Consider the following 17,563-nt stretch of genomic DNA (forward strand, 5'->3'; position numbering starts at 1 on the left):
ATTACATCCAATAGACTAGGCATCACTAAATGCAGACCACATTACTATCCAAATCATACCGTGCGGTCCCACTATTTAGGAGCCTTTTCTTTCACCTGCCATTGCACTGTAATCCTCACAGAGCAGACAGCAGAAGGCAGGACAGTTCTGGACGATGGACAGAGCTGCCTAAGGTTAACAAGAAGGCGATTGGCTGCTAGGATGAAGGACAGTCCTAGCAACCAATCCATAGCTTGCAACCCCCCCCCCCCCCCATCCAGACATGCTGTGCCTGTGTCCCCATTCGATCTGTCTGTGTAAGGTAGGAAAGTGAGGGGAGTGAAGTTAAAGGGGACTGAGAGCACTAATGTAAAGGGCGGCTGAAAAAAGAAGCCGTGGACTGATCTTACCATGGGGGGGGGGGGGTGCTGATAATGATGTTTGGAAGGGGGGGGGCGTAGCGGAGGACCAGAATGTGGGAGAGCTGAGAATATTAAAGTGGGAGGAGGTGAGGACTGTAATGGTGTAATGGGGGAGGGGGAGGTGCTGAGGCCTTTGAATTGGGGGGGCTGAGGACATTAGAGAGGACAGGACTGTAATGTGGGGAGCTGAGGACAGTGATTTGGGGGGGGGGGGCTGGGGACAGTGAAGTGGGGGGAAATGAGGACAGTGACGTGAAGGTGGCTTAGGACAATAATGTGGGAAGGCAGAGGACCATAATGTGGGGGGGGGGGCTGAGGACAGTAATGTAGGGTTGGAGGATTTAAATAGGGGCAGAGTACTGTTTGGGGGGGGGGGGGTTGATGTCAAGGAAGTGTGAGAACAGTTCTGTAAAAGGGGTGGAGGGCGGTGATGTAAAGGGGAGCTGAAGACACTCAAAAACGGACCTTGATGTGAAGGAGGAGGGGACTGAGGACGCTAATATAAGAATAGGTTTAGAGCTGTGCATGTGCATTAGGTGCACACAGCATGGGTAGGTCAGCCGCACTACCTGCAAGAAACACAAAGAAAGAAGTCCTTAACCTTTTTCAAAATACGCTGCACCAAGCCACATGGTTCTGCAGCAACATGCGGTTTGGTGCACACGAAAATACGGCACAGATACCGACATGATATTCGAATCTCTGCTGGAAGAACATTTTACTGACCGCACCTCAGGGAATTGTAAATTCAATATCCCTGCAAAAGACAATACATAAGAATTTATAAAGAAAAGGTTGCTGTGCTTTACATGAGTTTTTTTGTTAGTGTGGATTTTGTATTTTCTGTATCTTTTGAATATGATCACATGGCTGCACATAGCGAATTAACACTCTGGAATGATCAGTTGCATTATTTGGTGATTGTCTTCCATATGTGTAGTCATGAGTAAGCGTGAAACAAAATTACTTTCCTGTGTGCCCATGGTGTCATGGTGGTTTTTTTTTTTTTAATCAGATTATTTTTATTGAAACAAAGAAAGAGTTTTTACACACAATACAAAAACAAAACTCCAGAGCAAAGAAAGCGAAGAAGGCAACTTGGCGAGCACAGATCAGAGGTACACCCCAGTCTGTACATACTCGAGATGGCATATATCGTGAACAGAATAATGAGCTTACACTTACGTTGAGAGTCATAAGACCATCCCCCCGAAATCATTGGTTAACATAGGTTATTCATAGTGTACATGAAATTAAGTAGTAGCCAAGATAAGTGAAACGACACCATCGCCAATTAAGAGCCAAAAACATAACAAAATAAAACAAAACAAAACAACATCGGTGAATTCCATCTAATTGCCCATATAAAGTATGATTATGCCAAAGTCCCGTAAGTAGCCACCCGCATAGGATACATATCAGCAGATGCAATCCCCACTCGTCCACTAACGTGTAAGGTGAAGCAAGTAGCCACACTACGCTGAGGAGATTACCCCCCCCCCCCCCAGCAGCCTGTTGGATACCAAGTGAAGAGGGGCCAGACCCGGTACATCAAGCCAAGGTCCCCAAATACGGTCAAATTTAAGTGTGTTCCCTCTATGTTTGTACGTGAGGTGCTCCCTATTGAGTAACAATTTCACCTCCTCAATCCATTCAGCATGTGTAGGAGCAAGGGCAGAGATCCATTTCCGTGCTATCAGCTTCCTGGCAAGAAAAAGAGTCCTGAGGACCGCAGCGTGCATCTCTGGGGGGTAGAGTTCCTCATTCAGCCAGCCCAGTATACACAGCTTTGGTTCCACAGGAAGAGATAATTTCCAAATATCATTGATGGAACGCAAAACCGCACGCCAGTAGCGATGCAATTTCGGGCACCTCCAAAGCATATGCAGCAAGTCGCCTGTGTGTACCTTACACCGAGGGCAGAGGGGGGAATCCCTCCTCTGCCAGCGATGCAGGCGTTGTGGAGTCCTGTATGAGCGGTGCAAAATAAATAGCTGCGTAAGCTTATGTGAAGAAGATAGAGAGACCTTTGGTATATTATCCAGTATGCCCGTCCACTCCTCTGAGGAAATGGGGCCCAAATCCTCAGCCCAGGCCTCCCGACACTTATAGGTCATAGCCCTAGAGATTTGTTCCATAAAGGCTGTGTACAACGAGGAGATCTGCCCCTTTTTAATGGTAGTGCTCACCAAAGCAATGAGTATGACAGGATTACATAGACCCCAGGGAGAGATCTTGGCTTGAGAGGCAAAGGCGTGTCTAAGCTGCAAATACTGAAAAAAAAGGGAGTTAGGGAGGCCAAACTCATCACGAATAGTCTGGAAATCTTTAAGTACTTCTCCTCTGTACAGCTGGGAGATGAACCTAACTCCATATCTGTCCCAGCTTAGAGAGCCCCTCAGTTTATCCAATTCAGGGTAGTTGACATTATTAAGAATGCGAGAGTATTTTGAGAAGCCATTGTAAGCAAAGTGCTTTTTAGCCCTCTGCCAAATCCTATCAAGAAGCATCAGAGTGGGACAGCCAGGAGAGCCCCGCAGGACACCAGCCTCCAGGGACTCCACCAGTGCCCCACCCGCAAGTTGTGCCCTAATGACCCGCTGGACAGGATCAGAGTCACTATCCAGTAGCCAACCCGTTAGGTGCTGCAATTGGGATGACAGGAAATAATAGTAGGGGTTTGGAACAGCCAATCCCCCACTATCTTTAGCCTCCTGAAGCGTCTCTAGGCGGATTCTAGGTGACTGTTTCCGCCAGATGAGTGCACGATAGACTGTGTTAAATTGCTTGAAAATGTGAATGGGGATCCACACAGGGGAGTTGTGCAAGGCATACAGTAATTGGGGATTCCAGATCATCTTAATCAGATTACATCTGCCCACTACCGACAGAGGCAACCGGATCCAGCTGGCCAATTTCTCACGAAAGCCAACGATAGCTGGGTCGGCCCTAACAGCCGCCGCCAGGGGTTCCACCGCCAGGGCAAACAGCAGGGGCGACAGCGGGCACCCCTGCCTAGTGCCCCTATGCAGCGGAAACGATTGAGAAAAGGAATTGTTGACCCGGACACAGGCCATAGGTGCCTTATACAGTAACTTAAGCCATTTAATAAAGGATGGACCGAAACCAAAGCTCTCAAGGGCCGCCCAAAGATACTGCCACTCAACGCTATCAAAAGCCTTAGCGGCGTCAAGTGACAGTATCGCTCTATGTCCACAGTTATCAGAGGTCAACTGCATATTCAGATATAATCTGCGTATATTGGTAGCTGTGGACCTGCCAGGGATGAACCCAGACTGGTCCGCATGAACCAAGTGAGCGATAACCTTAGATAAGTGGTTGGCCAATACTTTAGCTAATAGTTTCAGGTCAGTGGGCAGTAAGGAGATCGGGCGATAAGATTCAGGGTGTAACGGATCCTTCCCGGGCTTTAAAAGGACTACCACCACAGCATCATACATAGATCGTGGAAGCTCCCCCCCCTCAAAGGAGGCCTGGATAACTTTAATCAGTTCTGGTAGTAGAACCCCGCCAAAGGCTTTATACAGCTCTATTGGGAGCCCATCCGTCCCCGGTGCCTTGGAATTAGGAAAAGAAGCCAACGCCTCCTGGAGTTCCTCCAACTTAATGGGGGAGTCCAGCATGGCTCGGTCCCTAGCGGATACCTGTGGTAGCTGCAGGTCCCCCAAAAATGAGCGCAGGTCCTCCGGGTCATAAGCCACCTTGGAGGAATACAGATCCTCAAAAAAGCAACGGAAGCCCTGCAATATGTCAGCTGTGTCATCGACCACTCGAGCAGAGGGAAGTACCAGCTTATGAACGATGGATGGAAGGCGCTGAGCCCGGGAAACAACAGCAAGCATGTGACCGGTTTTCTCCCCCTCCTCGAAATACGCCTGAGAGGCGAAGAAACGCTTATGGTCCGCCTGCTTCTGCTGTACTGACCGGTAGAAGCGTTGCGCCTCCAACCAGCGGCCCTCCGTGTCAGATGTGGGAGAGTGCAGGTAAGCGCGCTCGGCGCGAAGTACTGCCTCACTGGCATCCTGCGCCCAACTCCTGCTCCTTGATTTAATAGTAGAAACCTCTCTAATGCACAACCCTCGTAAGAATGCCTTCATGGTGTCCCACACAATACCAGGAGCTGCAGAGTGTCTGTTGTCAGTAAAGAAATGTTCCAGTTGGGTACTGAGGGAGGCAGGGTCTGGGAACAGCTGCAACCAAAACGGGTTCAGCTTCCAATGCATGGGCAACCTGGGGCCAGGAAACCGAAGGTTAACCAGGACCGGGGAATGATCGGAGAGACCCCTAGCTAAATATTCAACCGTGGGAGTAAGAGTGTGGACTAAATCCGATCCAAAGGCCAGATCAATGCGAGATAACGTGGAATGAGACAGTGAATGGCAGGAGAATCCAGCTTCTAAGGGATGTTTACTGCGCCAGAGATCCACAAGACCCAACTCCCCCCATAAATTTGGCAAAGGGAGTGGGCGTCCTGGATCCTCCAGGGCTAAAGCGTTTATATAAATCTAAGGTCGGGTCAAGTATATTGTTAAAGTCACCCATCACCAGTACCGGAACCTGAGGGTGTTTTCCCATAAACCGAGACAGACACTCTAGCACCTCGAATGAGAACGGGGGAGGAAGATACAAATTTGCAATAAGACATTTAAAGACATTCCAAACACCCACTAGGAAAATGTATCTGCCCTGAGAGTCAATCACAGAGTCCACCAGTTCAAATTTTACCGAGGCAGATATTAAAACAGAGACCCCCCTGGAGTATTGGCTATGAAACGAGTGAAATTGGACCGGATACCTCCGAGTACGGAGATATCCAGTCCTGTCCTGAGTAAGGTGGGTCTCCTGCAGGCATACCAGAGCAGGAACATGATGAGACAACAGTGTCAGCACAGCTGTTCGTTTACGGGGGTCCCCCAGACCTCTCACATTCCACGAGAGCATAGACTCCTTGGTGTCAGCCATGAGGGGGTGTAAGTATAGGAGAAGGGCAGGGGAAGTCTCCGACAGGCCGCCATAGCAGTTCCCAGCAGCGGGTCGCTTCCTGAAGCAGCAGGCCAGAGGACCAATGGACACAATCAGTAGTATCTCGGCAGTAAGGAACGGTAGGATAAGGGCGGGCATCATAGGGAAATTCACCACAAAATAAGTTGGACAAGAAAAAAAAAGAAAAGAAATGGAAAGTCTCAACAACAAAAACGGTAACAACAAAAACTGATGGAGAGCAGCCGTCAGAGCCACTTCCATCCATGCCCCGCAGGGAACACTCTGTAGGCCCCAATGGGGCGGGGGGGTATGAGAAGAGGGCCCGAACTCTGACATAGTCAGAAACCCGGCTCTTTCCCGCCACGGGTTTCAAAGAAGGAGCGAACAGTAGAGCCATAGAAATTCAAGCAGAACTCTGCATCATGGCTCCAAATAGGGAACTAATAGACCCAGCAAGGCAAAACTCATCAGCTTGCTTGAAGACAGTGTTATTCCACAGCCGCTCTTAGGTGCCTTTCTTGACGGTCCAGCCAGTTAGTTGCCAAGGCAGGATTTTCGAAAAAGTGTACTGTGCCATTCGCGACCACTCGTAGTTTAGCCGGATACATCATGGAGTAGACCAAAGGGATGGCACGCAGTCGTTTCTTCACATCAGTAAACCGCGCCCTTTGCTTCTGCAGGGCAGCCGAAAAGTCAGGGTAAATGGAGACCTTAGCACCCTGTATTTCCATACGGGGTTGCTGGCGGGCCAATTTCAGAATAATGTCCCCGTCCTTGTAGTGCAGCAGCTTCAGCAGGAATGGACGGTCAGGACCCCCAGGCGGGGGGGCCCCGAAAGGCACCCTATGCGCCCGCTCCACAGAAAAGAATGGCGAAAGATTGTCTTTCCCAAAAGTGGTGATCAGCCATTGTTCAATGAACTCCACAGGCGATTTACCCTCCGCTTTTTCGGGAATGCCCACCAAGCGCAGATTGCTGCGGCGTAATCGGTTCTCCATATCCTCCAGTCTGTGCATCGCCTCAGCTACCCCCGAGGAGTTCATGCGTACATCTTGCAAAATGGGGGGTAAATCATCCTCTACCGCACTCACCCGTCCCTCCAGGGCCGTGGTACGCTCTCTCATTTTCTGCATGTCCTGGCGGATGTGCAGTATGCCTTCTTTCATGCTTTTCACCTCAATGGACAATTCAGAGTGGGAGGCACCGTACGCGTGGACCGCGGTTAACACATCCTGTATGGTGGGGAGAGGTTGCTCTGCGTTCTCCAAGGAACCGGGCCTGGCAGCAGGGGCGGGAGGTGTACTCACTGCGGTCTCTTGGGAGGGCCCAGCCGGAGTATCGAGGCACGGAGACAGCGCTGGCGAGTGAGGAGGCGGACAATCCCAGGGAGCCGCCGAGGAGGCCATCGGTGAGGTATGTGAGCGGTGCTTCGCTGGGTCGCGGGCAAATTTTTCCAGCTTGGAGATCGCTGTAGGCTGTTTATCACGGCCCGCGCGCTGTGGGAGAGGGGCGCCGCCATTTTGGGCCTGCTTCAGTGCAGAGGCGCCGTCCTCCTTCTTAGACATGGCGTTTCTGTGCGGCCGGTGCTATCACTGGGGTGATGCAGGCACGGGAGCGGAGCAGGCGATCAATCGTACAGGATTATGGCGATCAGGATCTCGGAGCCAACTCAAGGCACGACTGCTCACATGAACGGTTCAGCCACGCCCCCCTGTCATGGTGGTTTAATGGAATACTTTTACTATCGCAATAAAATCGGATGATTCTTCAAAGTAAAATTTTAAGAGGCAATTTTTTTTTTTTTTTTTTTTAGAACGTCATACTTACTAGCTTTATGCAGTGGTTTTGCGAAGAGCAGTCTCAATCCTCCCTCCTCTTCTCAGGTCCCCAGCCAGCGCTCCTGGCCACTCCCACCTGCAGAGTGCCCCCATAGAAAGCAGCTTCCTATCATTAGCTATCTCAGCCAATGAGGAGGAAGCGACCCAGGAGAGCAGCTGCTCTCAGGAACATCACAGGATGAAGATGGGGCTCAGGTAATTATTAAGGGGGGCTGCTGAACAGAGAAGTTTTTTTTACCTTCGTGCATAGAACGAAGGAAAAAACCTTGAGCCTTTATTACAATCACTTTAACCCGGCAGTACAACTACATCAGGAAGTAGCAGAGGTGGCCATCCTATCACCCAAGTCCTTAAAGGACGGGGATTCCTCCACCGGAACACCGTTCGTCCCATTCAGCTAGATACCGTATGTCCACCAAAGGCGGAACAGTCCTCTGTACCAGACATTCCCCAAAAGGGCAACGTCTAACGGCCGCTTAGACACCCCAGGGGAACGTCTCAGGACGGTCCCCTCCTACATGAGCAGCCAGCAAAAAAAGCAGCTCCAAATGGCATGTGAATGACAGATGCCACCTGCACCCCAGGCGCAGCTGCCGCTGCAACCCCCAAATTGCAGGGTGTCACGCACCGAAACCACCAGTGCATCCACCAGCGCCTGTCGCGGCAAGGGAGATAGAAATGTCATCCTCATCATCCGAGGAGACAGGGTGCGAGGTAACAGACCCGGGAGGGAGGCCCTACGTCTGCAGCGGCAGGGGCAGACTCAAACTCCGAGACATCAGACGAGGCAAGGGTAGGTGGATAAACGTCTCAGCGCACCTACCACCTTCCCCCGGGCCCAAATGCTTCCCGAACTGCCGAAAAGGCTTTGACGGACAGTGGAGATCCGGAAAGGCCCTGCGGCTTAAGACAGAGGGAAGAGTTTGGTGGATTAAACCGCTAAATCCTTTATACCCCAATGGGTTAAATAGAGAATATGATCTCTATTTATTCTTGTGAATAGGATGATAATTATGATTGAATATTGATTGGTAGCATATATATATATATTATATATATATATATTTTTTTTTTCCTTTGGTATATGAGGATTTTAAGAAGAGATCTTGAATAGATTGGGTAATTTGTTAATTTTGTGATGAGTCTGCTATTGCCGACATTCACGTGTGGGCTGGGTAGTCTTGGCTTTGGGGTGCCCTATCTACACGTCTAATGAAAATAATACAAAACAATGATATTGTTTGAAAATAGAGGATTAGTGATAAATGATTGCAGTTAGCTATGGGGGGGTATTATGTGGAGGTGTGGAAATGTGTCGATCATTTTAAGGTTGTTGGAAAAACATGGGTTAAAGTGGATTCAATTAGAAATTTTGATTAAGGAGATACACCTGTGTAGTGTGAGGCTGGACTCACTGAAGGAATACAGATAAAATAATGTACTGTGTATTAGTGCTACACATGCAGCTTGATGAAGGACATACGCATGTCTCAAACTGCGCAGTCACTTGTAAATGTAGGTTTACTTATATGCATGAAGATCAGAAGTAAAGGATATGTGGAACAACAATTGGATTGCATTTTCTGTTATTTGAGATGTACAACACACGCACGCACGCACGCACATACACTGTGTATAATATATCAAAGCAGCCACTCCCCTTTTCTACAAGAGTAAGTTGAATGATCACAATTCTTTTATACACAAGATCTTTATGTATCGAGGAGCCGAACTTGCCTAAAATCGATCTCTGCCAGAGTCTCAAGCAGTTCTGTCCTGACAAGCCAGTAAGAGCTGTTCTTCAGAGTGAGCAGATCGATCATCAGCTGTAACCCGTGTTCACTGTATGTGCTACACAATAAGCTGGATATACAATGCTGGAAAAACAAAAGCATGTTATTAAAAAAAAAAAAAAAGAAGAGCACAAAGTAATCTTTAAAGAATATATGTTACCCCAGCATTTCGCATTCCTGTTATATGCCTGCTGTACCAGGTACTTGTATGAAAAAGTATCTGGTTCTCTTTGTATCCCTTGCTTTGTGTGAAATCCCTGCTGTTCCTCTGTTTTCCTATTAAAAACTGACCACACTAAGCAGAAGACAGCATGGTCAGTTCTCTAGCTATGCTGGGAACTCCTCCAATGATCAGTCTTGTCTTCACAACCTCCCAGCCGCCCCCTTTTTTTTTTTTCTCTGTGCTGTATTTCTGACCCTGCCCACATTTTTAACCCCCCCCCCACCCCCCACCATGAGAGATCTGTACGCACATATATTTCCCAGCAGTGGCATATTTGCTTTGTTGGAATACACAGGATAAACTTACTCTGACTGCCACACATGCCAGCTTGCAGGTCACAGAAGATTCATCTTTCAGACATTTTTGCAACAAAGGAATGCAATTTTCCAGTGAAAAACTATTACCTGAAAGAAACAAACAGTTAGCGTCAATAATAACTGCACTGTCACCAACTTAGGCCTCATGCACCCTGGATGCTTTTACAGCTACTGTTTTTGGCTTCAGGCGTATTTTTCTACAGCCAGTAAACTCCCCAGCATGTTATTCTATGTATCCATGCACACATAGGCTGTTATCAGTGTTTTTTGGCAGGGACGTTCTCTGGCTAGGAAAAAAAAACCCCAGAACTAGTGGGTTTTAAGAGGAGTTTTTCAACTGTAAAAATGTTCCAACTCTGATAAAAGCACTAAAAAATGCTGAAAAATGCAGCTATTCTGCATTTATCAGCGTTTTTGAGTCATAAGCTTTTGTGGGGGTATAGTTTTGCTAAAAAAAAAGTTAGAAAAACGCTACTGCAACACTCATTCTACAGCTAACACTAATGGTGTTTTTAGAACGTCCAGTGTGCATTAAGGCCTTAAAGTAGAAAATTGGGCAGACAGGAAGGATTTTTAATGCAGAATAGACATGCTTTATCTCTTCTGCATTATAGCTACTTACCTGCTTGTCTGCCCCTGTACAGCAAGATGCATAAGAACCCCTCACTGCACAAATTCAGCAATGCCAAATCTGAAGACACTCCAGCATGTGCAGGAGCGACATAATCTGTTCGACCAATAACAGCAGCCGGTGATCGAGAACTGGAATCTGGCAACCCAAAGATGTCACCTTGAATTGCTGGATTCAAAGTGTGTATAGTTCGGCTTTAAAAAATTGACAGTAAAAGCACAGAAAAATCTATTTTAAATAAGGTTTACTTCCAGTGTTTTTTCTTTCCATAAACGACTTTTTATTCGACTGTAATGTGAATAAATTTGACTATTCAAGAAGAGTTAATTGCCTTGCATGTCTTCGATCTTTCCTCTTCTTGGAATGTCCCCTCTGATTACCTTTCTACATAACTTTTTATGCAGCAGCTGGGAGAGAAGTGAAGGGGACTTTTATAGAATGTAAATTGTTAACACAAGCCCCAGACTCAGAGCCAAGATCACATCCAAAATGGCGGAACCTAGCAGCAGTCTCAGGCCTTTCAAATGTCTACAAAAGGAAGGCTTTTACAGGCAAATAACATACATAAAATACATTAACACACAATCGCATGAGAAGATGGTTGTTAAAAAAAACTAACTCAAAAAAACATTTTAAAAATCAATTATTGAGCCAAAGGAGGTGGAGTTAGTTACCAGAAGAGCTTTTAACAATGGCCAGCCAGCGCTCCGCATCATATCGGGACTTGTTGAGGATGGAGTAGACAATCGTACCACAGAGAATAGATGTGGCCCCCCTGACCTGTGGGTCCCCATGACTGATGTAATTAAGGATGTCTGAAACATATTGCACATCTGCAATGGAAATGCATAACAAACACTCAAATGATTGACCCAGTATATTCAAGTATTTCTGCTACAAAAGATACAACTGTACTAGTAATGAATATTTGCTGATATTCAATAAAGATAGCAGTGTGAAACCTGAGAAAATACAAAGGTTTGTGGGTGTATTGCACACCAAGTCCATGTTCAAAGAGAAATACAGAGGGGGGGGGGGGGGGGAATACAAGTGACTTCTTTATCCTTATGTAGCGTTAACATGTCGATGAAAGTAGTTATATAACCAACTAACATGTTACATAAAAATCTATTTAACCGCTTGAAGACCAGGCCTTTTCTGACACTTTGTTTACATGTAAAAATCAGTATTTTTTGCAAAAAAAAAAAAATTCTTAGAACCCCCAAACATATATATTTTTTAAAAGCAGAAGCCCTAGGGAATAAATTGGTGGGTTCTGCAATTTTTCATCTCACACAGTATTTGTGCAGCGGTTTTTCAAACACAATTATTTTGGGAAAAAAATGATTTTTGAATTACTGTAAAATCCATTTCTCTGATGTTCTTTGATGGACACAGCTCCAGATCTTCTTGACCATTGGGTTATATTGCCCCTTGCAAGAGTAGGACACTAGGCAGAAAAAGAACTTGACTGTGTCTATGGGAACTCCTAGGAGGTATACTCCCCCTCTCTGCTATAGGTACTCAGTTTTGTTACAAGCAGTGCCAGAAGAAAAAACCCAAACTCCATAGAGGGGTGGGTGCTGTGTCTGAATGAACATCAGAGAAATGGATTTTACAGTAAGTCAAAAATCCAATTTTCTCTTTCGTTCATTGACGGAAACAGCTCCTAGTCTTCTTGACTACATGGGATGTCCCAAAGCAGTGTCAAAAATGGGAGGTGGGAACTGCAAGAAACAAAAAAAATACTTCCCAAGGCTAAACATAGCCGACCAGGTAACATGGAGCTCAACCATAAAACAACTGGAGCTCATCTGAAAATAATTAACACCGTCAAAGAGGACCAAGTCCTCTAAACAGCAGCCTGCAAAACATTGCAGCTGAAGAAAGCATCCGCAGATGACAACACATCCACTTTTAAAAACTTTGTGAAAGTGTGCACAGACGACCAGGTAGCAGTCTTGCAAACCTGCATCACAAATGCCTGATGAAGGAAGGCCCAGGAGGCACTAAGCGCCCGAGTAGAGTGCGCCTTAGCAGGGAAAGGAGGAATAAGCCTGAACCACAGTCTGTCTGATCCATCTGTAAATGGTTGCAGCAGAAGCAGCCAACCCTTTGCGAGGTCCATCCATGAGGACAAATAGTGAGTCTGACTTTCTAAAAGACTCCGTAGCTGTCAGGTACATCCTTATTGCCCGAACAACATCCAGGGCATGCAAGGCAATTTCCTTAGGATGCTTGGGCCTGGGACACAGGGAGGGCAACGTGATGTCTTCATTAAAATGAAAATCAGAGACGACCTTTGGAAGGAACAACGGACATGGACAAAGAACCACCAGGTAAGGCGAACAATAGCACCGCCAGCTCCGACACCCTGCACGTAGAAGTAATAGCCACCAAAAAGGCCACCATCTGGGACAACGTAAGCAGGGGAACCTCCAGAATATTTTCAAAGGGAGGCTTCTGGAGAACTGACAACACCAAATTGAGGTCCCACAGCAGCAATGGAGACTGCACTGGAGGAACCAAGTGTCTCACTCCCTGGAGAAAAGGTACGCACCAAGAAGTGTGCAGTCAACGGACATTGAAATAAAACTGCCAAAGCCGAAACCTGGCCCCTGATGGTACTCAAGGCCAGACGCTGCTTAATCCCTCGTTGGAGGAAGGCCAAGATCCGAGTCAAAGAAAAGGAGCGAGGGTGAACCCTGAGGGATTTACGCCACACAATGTACGTCTTCCAAATACGATGGTAAATCTTTCTAGAAGTAGATTTTCTAGCTTTTAAACAGCATAGAAATCACCAAGTCAGACAAACCTCTATCCTTCAGCACCTGGCTTTCAACAGTCAAGCCGTCAAAGCCAGTGACTGTAAGGCGGAATGGAAGATTTGCCCTTGCGACAACAGATCTTCCCTGAGAGGAAGTCTCCAAGGAGCATCGGCAACCAGCCGTACCAGATCAGCGTACCAAGACCGACGAGGCCACTCTGGAGCCACTAGGATGACTGGAATCCCTTCTGCTTCGATCTGGCGCAGGAGTCTCGGCAGAAGCTTGAGAGGAGGAAAAGCGTAAATCAGACACTACAGACTCCAAGGAGCAACTAGAGCATCTGTGGCATTGGGTAGAGGATCCCGGGACCGTGCCACAAACCTTTGCACTTTTCTGTTGAGGCGAGACGCCAACAAATCCACCTTAGGAGTGAGTACCCCACCGGAGAAAAAACTGATGAAGCACTTCTGGATGAGGTGACATTTCCTCTTGGTCCAACGCCTGTCGACTGAGGTAATCTGCCTGACAATTTTCCACCCCTGGAATGTGCAAAGTACAGAGGGCTAGTACGAATTGTGCTGCCGACCTTAGAATGCCGGCTACTTCCCGAGCTGCCAGGACACTTCTTGTGCCCCCTTGGTGATTGACATAGGCCATGGCTGTGGCACTGTCCGATTGAATCCGTACCAGACACCCCTGGAGACAACATGTCTAATTATCCAGAGTCTGATCGCTCAGGGTTCCAGTACATTGATCGGTAGCCTGGACTCGTCCAGAGCCCCTGTGCCGAGGGCGCCTCCCCACCCAGACAGGCTGGCTTCCATGGTGACAACCATCCAGTACAGGGGAACAAACGATTTGCCCTGACAAAGAGCCGGAGAATGAAGCCACCAAACCAGGGACCCCCTCGTATTCTGGCTCAACAGGTTCCGATTGTCTAGAGACTGTGGACTCTTGTTCCATTTCACCAGAATCTCTTTTTGCAGAGATCCCGTGCGGAACTGTGCAAAAGGAAGGGTTTCAAAAAGGTAGACCCCATCAGGCCCCGTACCCGCATGCAAGACCGAAGAGATGACCATCTGCTCGACAGCAAAAGCTGAATTGCCTCCTGCAATTTCTGAAGTTTTTCCAGAAGAAGAAAAACTCTGGCTGAGGCTGAGTCCAGAGTCAGACCCAGATAGTCCAGGCTTGTAGACAGAACCAGAGCAGACTTCTGAAGATTCCAAACACAACCAAACTCCCTCAGTTTGCAGAGTAATCTCCAAGTTGTCCAACAGAGCAGTCGAAGACCCTGCTCATAAAAACAGATCACCACTATCCCCCCACTGACGCAGCAATGCTAGCACCAGGGCCAATACTTTTGTGAAAACCCGAGGAGCGGAGGCGAGACCAAAGGGTAACGTCACAAACTGATAATGGTCCTCGCCCACAGCAAAGCCGAATAAGCGATGGTGGCCGACGTATATTGAGATGTGTTTTGATTGATGTGATTGAGACGTAATTTCCTGTTAGCTACACGTCACACCACGTCACTTCCGCAAACCACCGTGGAACGCACGCCGGCAGCGTACCCGGAAGTGTATCGGCTGACTGCGGGCTTCACTATTTCCGGCTCCTTCCCCTTTTTTTGTCTAAAATTCTGGGTTGGAGGAATCTTGGTGGAGATCGAAGGCTATTTGGAGGTTCATTACCATTGCTACCCTGGGGGACACCAAGGCTGTGCAGTATCCTGCATCTGGTGAGTGGATCCCCAAGAGGGGTTTTTGGAGGCACTGGGCACGTTTTGTGTGGAGCATGACATTCAGCACTTTATACACAAGTGGACTATTCACCATTTTTTGGACTGCACTATATTTAAATTGAAAAAAAAAAATTTTTTATTGCACCTTTTGCACATTTTTGCACCTTATACTTATTATATATCTTTCTGCACTTTAACCATTTATATGGAACATAATTTGATTGTGTTTATGTGATTTTATGAGTATATATTTTCTTAGCACATTTGCACTTTTTTGAGAATATTGATTTCAGAGATTTTTTAGTGCACTTTATTCATATGCCTGGTAGCGCGGTTTTAATATTGTATTCCATAAAAACAGATCGTCCAGATACCCCAGTACCACTATCCCCCCACTGACGCAGCAATGCTAGCACCAGGGCCAATACTTTTGTGAAAACCCGAGGAGCGGAGGCGAGACCAAAGGGTAACGTCACAAACTGATAATGGTCCTCGCCCACAGCAAAGCTGAGTAAGCGATGGTGGCCGACGTATATTGAGATGTGTAGGTCGGCTTCCCTGATGTTGATGAAGGCGAAGAAATTCCCCTGATGTAGGGACACCATTCGGAACTTTTGTACCCGCACAAAGCAGTTTAGCGCCTTGAGGTCCAGAATTGGACGCAGCTTGCCTTTCTTCCTAGGAACTGTAAACAGGTTTGAGTAAAAACCTTGAAAACGTTCCGATGTGGGAACCAGGACAATCACCCCTTGAAGTAACAAGTCTTGCACTGCCCCAAAGAGATCCCCTAAGCGATCTAGGGACAAGTGTAGGTTGGAAAGGAAGAACCTGTCTGGAGGATATGATCCAAACTCGATCTTGTAGCGGGAGCGAATTACTTTGTGGACCGACTTGTCTTTTACCAGGGAGGTCCACGGATTGAGAAACTTGCAAAGACGTCCCCCAACCCCAGATACCGGTTCGAAGGAAGCCTTGTCTGCAGGTCTAGCAGAACCCACTCGTGGCTTGCCGGAGGCTCTGAAGGGTGTAGATCCTGAGACTCTGAGGGACGAAAAAGGCCTCTTGTGAGACTAAAAGAAAGGCCCTCCCCTTACCCTTGAAAGCCTGAGGAAGAAGAGTACTCTTTACCCTTGTGAGGCCTTTGATGAGGTCATCCAAGAAAGCTCTAAACAGGCAATCCCCCACAAATGGAAGATCAAGTGAGGCCTTCTTAGAAGCCTGGTCCGCAGACCAGCATTTCAGCAATATAACGCGTCGCAGGAACACAGCTGAGACAAGCTAGAAATCAAGGAAGTTACATCCAAACAGGCATCACAGACAAACTGTAGCCCTTGAACTGATCTGCAAGCTTCGCAAAGGCCGGGGGGAGCTGTTTACCCTCCAGGTTCCGGCGTAGAAGGTTTATATCTGAACAATTCAGAAGCCAACCAAACTCCCTCAGAGTCCGTATAGTAATGTCCACGTTGTCCATCAGAACACTAGGAGACTCTGCTCGCAAGAGGTCGTCAGGTAACCCAGCACTGCAATTCCTCGCTGACATAACAATGCCAGCACCGGGGGCAACACCTTTGTGAAGACCCGAGGAGCAGAGGCGAGAGCAAAGGGTAATGCCTCAAACTGATAATGCTCCTCTCCCACGGCAAAGTGGAGGAAGCGCTGGTGACAGACACATAATGGAATGTGTAAGTAAGCATCCTTGATATCGATAGAGGCAAGGAAATCCCTGTGATGCAGGGATGTCACCACTGTGCGAATAGACTCCATTCTGAACTTCTGTATCCGCACAAAGCCGTTCAAAGCCTTGAGATCCGGAATTGGACGCACCTTGCATTCTTTCTTCAGGACCGTGAACAGGTTTGAATAAAACCCCTGAAAAAATTCTGAAGTTGGAACCGGAACAAATCACCCCTTGAAGCAACAGGTCTTGCACCACCCCAAAGAGGGCTTGCAATTTGTCCAAGTATAGATTCACATTAGAAGGAAAGAACCTTTCGGAGGGTAAGAACGAAACTCGATCTTGTAGCTGGACCATATCACTTTGTGGACCCACTTATCCTGCACCAGGTAAGTCCACGGGTCCTGAAACCAGCGTAGATGCCGCCAGGTACTGGTGAGGCCGCACCTTTATGCAGAAGGAGTCTTGTCTGCGGGTCTGAAGAAATCCGCTTTGGACTTGCCAGACCAAGGTTGCTTGGATCCTCCCAAAGAGGTCTTGAAAGTTTTGAACCCTTGTCAGCCGACCCTGGGGGACGAAAAAAACGTATGAACCGAGAAAAACGGGCCACGTCTACAATGAGGTTCCTTACCCTTACTAGCCTGTGGAAGATAGGTGCTCTTCCCCCCTGTGTGACTCTTAAAGTCATCCAGGATAGCTCCAAACAGGAGATCCCCTTGAAAAGGAAGATCAGTTAAGGCTTATTTTTTTTATTTTGTATTTTTTTTTTTTTTTTTTAAGAGATCTGGCCCTCAGACCAACATTTGTGCCACAAAACACGCCTAAGGACCACTGCCAAAACAGACAGCCTAGAAAGCAGGGGGACCGCATCCAAAGAGGCATCAAATATAAACTGTAGCCTGGACCAACTGGTCCGCCAACTCAGCAAGGGCAGGGGGAAGCTGCTGACCCGCCAGGTCACAGCGTAAAAGCTTAGCCCACTTGGTCAGAGATTGTGACACCAGGGCAATGGTGAATACCAGTCTGAGTGCAGAGGCAACCAAAGTGAACATACTGCAGGCCACAGCCTCTGCCTTTGTCCGCTGGATCCTTAAAAGCCGGCGATTCTGCCACCTGGAATCATGGTTGCCTTATTCATCCTGGAAAGCGGGGGATCCACCACCGGTGGAACA

General features: G+C 47.6%; 1 protein-coding gene across 1 annotated transcript in view; it reads right to left on the reverse strand.

Moving 5' to 3' along the window:
* Positions 1-17,563, reverse strand: part of HTT (huntingtin) — a 427,987-nt gene that overhangs the window by 253,183 nt on the left and 157,241 nt on the right. Inside the window, exons 17-19 of the mRNA XM_082256463.1 lie at positions 10,882-11,040; positions 9,566-9,663; positions 8,981-9,120 (exon numbers count right to left, since the gene is read on the reverse strand). Coding sequence (XP_082112589.1) covers positions 8,981-9,120; positions 9,566-9,663; positions 10,882-11,040 — 397 coding nt within the window. The remainder of the gene's footprint in view (positions 1-8,980; positions 9,121-9,565; positions 9,664-10,881; positions 11,041-17,563) is intronic.

This window comes from Pelophylax lessonae (assembly GCF_965119305.1).
Source record: "Pelophylax lessonae genome assembly, chromosome: 1".
In the NCBI taxonomy this organism is placed as follows: Eukaryota; Metazoa; Chordata; class Amphibia; order Anura; family Ranidae; genus Pelophylax; species Pelophylax lessonae.